Source organism: Dreissena polymorpha, chromosome 4 (genome assembly GCF_020536995.1).
Source record: "Dreissena polymorpha isolate Duluth1 chromosome 4, UMN_Dpol_1.0, whole genome shotgun sequence".
In the NCBI taxonomy this organism is placed as follows: Eukaryota; Metazoa; Mollusca; class Bivalvia; order Myida; family Dreissenidae; genus Dreissena; species Dreissena polymorpha.
In genome coordinates, this window is record NC_068358.1 from 23,906,989 (window position 1) to 23,915,080 (window position 8,092).

General features: G+C 33.1%; 1 protein-coding gene across 1 annotated transcript in view; it reads left to right on the top strand.

Moving 5' to 3' along the window:
* LOC127878281 (laminin subunit alpha-like) overlaps positions 1-3,360 on the top strand; it is a 116,723-nt gene extending 113,363 nt beyond the window's left edge. Inside the window, exon 70 of the mRNA XM_052424800.1 lies at positions 349-3,360. Within this exon, the coding sequence (XP_052280760.1) occupies positions 349-488 (140 nt within the window). The 3' untranslated portion in view covers positions 489-3,360. The remainder of the gene's footprint in view (positions 1-348) is intronic.
* The last annotated feature ends 4,732 nt before the right edge of the window (positions 3,361-8,092 follow it).

Below are 8,092 nucleotides of genomic sequence, written 5' to 3' on the forward strand. Positions count from 1 at the left end.
ATCCTTGTAAATGATGTTATAAAGTTTGGCTCTATATGAAGAAACTTCTTGTCTTTCCTAAAGTAGCATATTAGCACAAGACACTGTTAAATGAGATAAAGTGTCCATATGTGTGGGGGTAACCCTGATCCCCTGAATATTTCAAGCTAAAATATGTAACAGCATCATGATGGATGTTGTTCATATAAACAGGATTGTTTAAAGTAAGCAAGTAAAGATTTAATTGTCCTTGGAAATTTTTGGCTTTGTTTAATAATTTTAAGTTTAGTTTATGTTTGGAAGTTATAATGTAAATTTTCTTTGCTATTAAAAGGAGTAATAATTTGTATATTTGACTTTGCATTTCAGAAGATATTAAGAAGGGTGTCAGAGCCAATGGAGCCTATAGGGGGTGTATCCGCAACCTTCTTGTCAATGGACAGCGTCAGTACCTGGCCAATGGAGTCGGGTTTAACGACGTGGCTCTAGAATCGTGCCCAGCTATTTGATTGCTATCAACTTGACCTTTGAACCATACCAGAGTGGATTTAAATGGCATGGTTAATGTGATTTCGGACTTGTCATAGTATTTTTCTGTTCTGATTATCTACCTACTGTATAACAACTTGCAATATAATTGTTGCATTGTATTCATATTTGCCTATGCATATTATTTTTGTTCATATTATAGTTTAATACCAACTTTAAAGCAAATTGCTGAATGGATTAGTGTAATTTTAGATCTACAATATCACACGCTGGTGATTTTGCTAGTAAATCATTTTGCTAGCATAATAATACAATAGATTTTTCAATCAATATTTTATTTGTAAAGATCTATGAATACTAATAAAAACCTTTTAATACTCAATGCTGTTATTCTGCATTTCTTGTCTGGTATAGTATTAATTCTTCAAGAGGTGTAATTTTTCTTTTCAGCAGCTTTACCCCTATTTTTGTGCAAAGGCACAAATATGTGTTAAATTTAGAGTTGACTGGAGTCTTTTTTATAAATAATCTTAATATTAATAAAATATAAATTTAAATCAATACATATTAAAAATTTCATATACAATTAAAGTGAACATAAGCTGAACCAAGCAAAACATTATTGATAAGCCATTGTCAAATGAAATCAATAGCAAATTTTTGTCAAAGGGAGGGATATATGCAAAATCTGTCAATTTGATCAATCTGCATGATAGATCAAGATTTGATTAAATTTATTGAGTGTCTTAGTTTTGTCCTCTTGGGCCAAATTAGTATTTGATTTCATTTGTGACTAATTTCAAAATTAATTTTGGGAATGTTATTCTTTGGAAAATATATGCATGGCCAATACATTAAGGCCAGAAAAATACAGGCTGAATGCACATACATATTGTGTCATCTCAGATTAGCCTGTGTAGTCCGCACAGGCTAATTAGTGTTGACATTTATCGCTTTTCTTGTATTTTTTGTTTAAAGGAAGTCTGTTCTTAAAGAAAATCCAGTTAAGGCAGAAAGTGGTGTCCATGGTATGCCTATGTGGACTACCCCGGCTTATCTGGGACAACACTATGCACATGCATTGAGCCCCATTTTCCCACTTAAACCTCAGTTATAGTCAATTTTATATATTATTATTTTTGTGTTAAAATATCCAACAATTATATGTCTTTCTTAGAAATAACAATACAAAAATAACAACGCTGTATTGGTTTATTATTAAAAAAAAGCAATTAAAACATTTACAAGTTCGTGAATATGTGATATTTAAATGACTCTAAATTGAACCTTCTGTTATATGTGAACAGAACGGAAAGAGTTGTGAAAATGTCTTGTACTATCTACCATTTAAAGTTTTCATGTGGATTGTACAACTATTTATTTTAGTCAGGTTACAACTGATAAATGAGATTCATTAAAAGTACCTCGCATTTTGGAAGTGAAGATTTACAGTCCAGGTGTTTTCTAGTAAATTGTTAATTACAAATGGATTTATTTTATTGTGAACTGCAAAACAGTGTGATAGTTAAAACATTTCTTTATCTCATTTTGATAAAGAAAATTAGGTCAAAGGGATCTAGTCATAATTATCTCTTCAAGATTGAGTGTTATGTGTGTATTATCCTCCCTGTACTCATTTTATCTTACATAATATTTTTATTGGTCAGTTTTATAAGACATGACCAAATTTGGTTGGAAATTGATTTTAACCACTTGTGCCTGTTTTTAAGATTGTATTAATGTAAGCAATTGATTTGTTACATTTCAGGAATATTGTAACATGCAAACTATTCCTTTGGAATTAATTACAGCTGTACTTTGCTTTATTTTCAAATCCATTTCTTACTAATGTCAAGCTTATTTTTTTTAAATTCATTTTTGCATTTTAAGTATTGGCATTTAAGATTAATGTACACATTTTTTAAACATTTTTATTTAAAAAAAATTCTTTATAATTATGTTTTTATGTGAAATATTTTGGCAAATTTATTCCAAAAACTTGTTGTATGAAGCATAATTTTTGTATTCCCAATCACTCCAGCTACTTTCTTGCAATCCCTTTTTTTTAATTTGGTAACCATAAGAAACATTTCCTTAAAAGTCATTTTGGTTTCAAAATATATAATTAAAGTAAACTGATTGAATAAATTTAATTACTGTCACAAGATACAAGAATTTTAGCCAACTATTTAAATGCAAATGTATTGTAAATTACGTGGCAATAATGTAACCGTCCATTACGGTGCTTTTCTGGAAATGTTTCTTTACCCTGTTTTGTTTTCATATTTATATACATTCTGTATATTTGAAGTACAAGCAGGATAGAAATACAATTTAAGCAGCAACAATAATGTTTGTTTTTAAATATGATGCTGTTGTTTTGTCGTGAAATTCCATGTAAATCATTCTATTACAAGTATTATACAAAGATCATTAAAAGATATCAATTAAAAATGGATAGAATATTTAAAATGTCAGGTTAACATCAAACCATTTAAAATGATGCACAACATCAAATTTACTGAAAAAATCTTGGAGCATAATAAAATATAACTGAGCATAATGAAAATTGAGCAAAGGATGACCTTCCATAATATATTTTAAAGTTGAGCTTAAAAATGTACAGTGTTGAAATGGAACGTAAAGAAGCCACTCCTAGAATTGCTGTCCATCCAAGTGTGCAAAATAATCATATTCTATGAATGGCAAATAATGCTACCTCTTCAGAGTTTGTCATGGTTATGAAATGTTATTTTCACCATTAAATGTTGTTTCAAACACAATAATTGTACTTAATGAACATTTGTTTTGCTCAATATGATTTATGCCTTTGTTATTTTTTGTTTATTAATACTGAATGTATTTAAATGTCAAAATAAAATTGCAATTCTCGATATATTTCTGTTGTGTTTATATCATTAAAGTAAAGAACAACATCTTGAAATAATGTGCAAGATATATCATTCATTAAATGTGTCTTGTTCTGTAAAAGCTGGGCTTAATGCATGTGCGTAAAGTGTCGTCCCAGATAAGCCTGTGTAGTCCGCACAGGCTAATGAGGGAAGCCACTTGCTGCTTTTATGGTAGTTTTAGTTTCAAGGAAGTCTCTCCTTACCGAAAATCAGGTTTAGGCAGAAAGTGTTGTCCCTGGTTAGCCTGTGCAGACTTCACAGGCTAATCTGGGACGACACTTTACGCACATGCATTATGCCCAGCTTTCACAGAACAAGACACAAATATTTGTAAATACCTTTAGTAATGATATTTACTGTTATAACCCTCTGCGAAAGTGGAAGATTATTTGAATGCTCTTCATAACCGTTTCTCCATATCTCTTATACCCTATTACAAATTTTCATTTAATGTGCTTCAAATGTTGAGGGCATTGAGTTGATTTTCAAAAGGCATTTATCAAATATGCCGGTTCAAGGTCAAACTTTAAGGTCAAAGGTTTGAGGCTCCATTATTGTTTTCACACCATATCTCCAATTCTTTTTTAACCCTTTCCCACTCAGAAGCAAAGTGAAAATGGCTACGTGCAAACAGCATAAAACCAGAACGTGCGAGTAACTCGCAGCCTGTTCAGGTTTTAATGCTGTTTGCTGCTCATCAGTATCTAAGAATTGGAAATGAAGCCTTTAAACTTGAATTAAATAAGAAAGGTCTTAAATTTAATTTAACTTTTTAATGGAAAACTAATGCGTAAAAATATGTTTCTAAGTGGTAAAGGGTTAAGGATCTTTAGGACACTTGCCTTAAATGTTAAAGGTATTAACAGGATAAAAAGAAGGCATGAGTCAAGTATGAAGGGTCAATGGTTTGTGCCTTGATTGCCTTGACCTCTATATCTCCTATACTCTTTGAAAGATTTAAGCGATAGTGATCACGGCCCCGAAGTGTGCCATGAGTCCCAATCTGGGTCAGGTGTGTCCAAAAACTAGGTCGCCAGGTCAAATCTTACGAAAACGTTGTCACCTCTTGACCACATTTATGACTCAAACTTTAGGTTACTTGGTCAGATTGTTTATTTGGACAAAATCTATGCTGAGTGTGTTATGCTATTAAAAGTTCTATTATTTGTTTGCCCAAATTGAAGAAGGCGCCATATAGATGTTGCACTGTCTGTTCATCATATAAATGATTTATAGTTTTCTGTAAGTATTGACTTATCTCAAACCAATGAAACAAACTTACAAATAATTACTTATTACTACGGATGCAAGAGGTTACAAAATTAACTGGTTAACCAAACCTTTACTTTGAAAACAAGGGCTGTTTGTAAAACATGCATGCCCCCCATATGGGCTGTCACTTGTAGTGGCAGCCATTGTGTGAATAAGTTTTTTGTCACTGTGACCTTGACCTACTGACCTGAAAATCGATAGGGGTCATCTGCCAGTCATGATCAATGTACCTATGATGTTTCATGATCCTAGGCGTAAGCATTCTTGAGTTATCATCCGGAAACCATTTTACTGTTTCGAGTCACTGTGACCTTGACCTTTGACCTAGTGACCTGAAATTCGATAGGAGTCATTTGCCAGTCATGATCAATGTACCTATGAAGTTTCATGATCCTAGGCGTAAGCATTCTTGAGTTATCATCCGGAAACCATTTTACTGTTTTGAGTCTCTGTGACCTTGACCTTTGACTTAGTGACCTGAAAATTAATAGGGGTCATCTGCTGGTCATGATCAATGTACCTATGAAGTTTATGATCCTAGGCTTAAGCATTCTTGAGTTATCATCCAGAAACCATTTTACTATTTCGAGTTACTGCGACCTTGACCTTTGACCTAGTGACCTGAAAATCAATAGGGGTCATCTGCCAGTCATGATCAATGTACCTATGAAGTTTCATGATCCTAGGCCTAAGCGTTCTTGAGTTATCATCCGGAAACCATCTGGTTGACGGACCGACATGTGCAAAACAATATACCCCCTCTTCTTCGAAGGGGGGCATAAAAATGTTAAAGTATATATTAAACATGTCATACCGCTCGTACATGTACTCTTTACAAACGAAGTAATTGCTTGCGTTGATAACATATCAGTTTCTTAATAAACAAGGGACAAAATTGTCACAAAACCAGATTTTCGATAAAATAGTCTGATAAAGGCAGACAACTGCAACTCAAAATGTGCATTGCTACTGATTGTTAATCATAATTACCCCCCTTGTTAAAAAATCAATCTGTTTTTTCGACCCCGTGAGCTAGTTTCTGACCCGGCATGACCCATATTCGAACTTGACCTAGATTTTGTCAAGATACAACTTCTGACCAAGTTTCGTAAAGATCGGATGAAAACTATTTGAATTAGAGAGTGGACAACATGCTCAATGTTTAAACCCACTAAGTGACCCCGTGACCTAGTTTTTAACTCAGCATGACCCATATTTGAATTTGACCTAGATATTGTCTAGATACAACTTCTGACCAAGTTTCGTAAAGATCGGATGAAAACTATTTGAATTAGAGAGCGGACAAGCTTGTCCGCCCGCCAGCCAGCCGGCCAGTATTCGCTGATCTAATAACCAGTTTTTTTCTTTAGGAAAACCTGGTTAACAAGAGCTGTCAGAGGACAGGGCGTTCGACTATTTGAGTGCTTGACAGTATAACAAAAGCCATCATGAGGAAATTGTTCATATTCAATACATTATTAGACGATCTTTCAAAAATAAAAAAAGGAAAAAAAAATATAGTTTTTTTTTTGGGGGGGGGGTGGAAATGGGGTATAATGTGGGATGTGGTCATTCAGTAGACGATCTTTCAAAAATAAAAAAAATAAAAAATTTTGGGGGTCAGGGGGGACGAGAGGGAGTATAATGTGGGGTGTGGTAATTTATTAGATGATGTTTAAAAAAAAAATTGGGGGGGGGTTTGGGGGGGAGGGGAGGGATTCTGGGAAGGGGCGTGGGGAATTGTTTAGGTAGAATCCATTGTGGTATTCAGGTAAGTGTTGTTTTGTCAAAGTAATAATAAAATGTGATCATAAATAAAGAAGGAATGGCAATTTAAGCAAAATGTTCAATAATCTAAGTGTAAAAGGGGCCATAATTATGTCAAAATGCTTGATACAGTGGTCTGCTCTTGTTTATAGGTTAGGGTCATGTTGGTAAACAAGTATGCAACATATAATAGCAATATGTCAAAGGATATAGGAATTATTTGGGGTAGTACGCAAACTTTAACATAGATTTATCAATCATATGCATATTCTAAGTATAAAAGGGGCAATAATTCTGTCAAAATGCTTGATACAGTTGTCTGCTCTTGTTTATAGGTTGGGGTCATGTTGGTAAACAAGTATGCAAAATATGAAAGCAATATGTCAAGGGACAAAGAAAATATTTGGGGTAGTACGAAAACTTTAACGTTTGCACGCTAACGCTAACGCAGACAGTAACGCTGACACCGGGGTGAGTAGGATAGCTCCACTATATATATTTCATATATAATAGTCGAGCTAATGTGATCACAAATAAAGAAGTTATGGCAATTTAAGCAAAATGTTCAATTATGTAAGTGTAAAATGGGCCATAAGTATGTCATAATGCTTGATACAGTGGTATGCTCTTGTTTATAAGTTGGGGTAATGTTGGTTAACAAGTATGCAAAATATAAAAGAAATATGTAAAAGGAGATAGGAAATATAATTTGGGGAAGTACGCAAACTTTAACATAGATTTATCAATAATATGCATATTGTAAGTATAAATGGGGCAATAATTCTGTCAAAATGCTTGATACTGCTCTTGTTTATAGGTTGAGGTCATAATGGTTAACAAGTATGCAAATTATGAAAGCAAAGGGACATTGAAAATAGTTGGGGTAGTATGCAAACTTTAACATTTGCTGCATATTGTAAGTCAAAAAGAGGTCATAATTATGACAAAATGCTTGATACAGTTGTCTGCTCTTGTTTATAGGTTGGGGTCATGATGGTTAACAAGTATGCAAAATATGAAAGCAATATGTAAAGGGACATTGAAAATAGTTGGGGTAGTACGCAAACTTTAACATTTGCTGCATATTGTAAGCGGAAAAGGGGCCATAATTATGACAAAATGCTTGATAGAATTGTCTGCTCTTGTTTATATGCAAAATATGAAAGCAATATGTCAAGGCACAATGAAAATATTTGGGGTAGTACAAAAACTTAAACATTTGCACGCTAACGCAGACGCTAACGCAGACGCTAACGCCGACGCTGACGCCGGGGTGAATAAGATAGCTCCACTATATATATTTTATATATAATAGTCGAGCTAAAAATTATTAAAACAATTATTTAAATAATTTTGTAAATGTATGCTTTATTTTGTATTTAATTTTTCTGCGTTAAAGCATGTAAGTTAAGAGTAATAAGAACTACACAATGTTTATGTTCACATGTCATTAATTTAGTTTTGGAAGAAATTGCATGCATGAGGCTCTATTAAATAACAAATCCAATTAAAGTTCAAACAGCTCCAGGTGTATATATACTTATAATATACTACCATATTAAGCCTTGAATGGCAAAGTATATATGTACTTCATTAGTACATGTATCTCATTTAAAGTGTTGTTGATATTTTTAGTAACTAAGACCAATTAACAAATAAAGATCCTTGTTGAC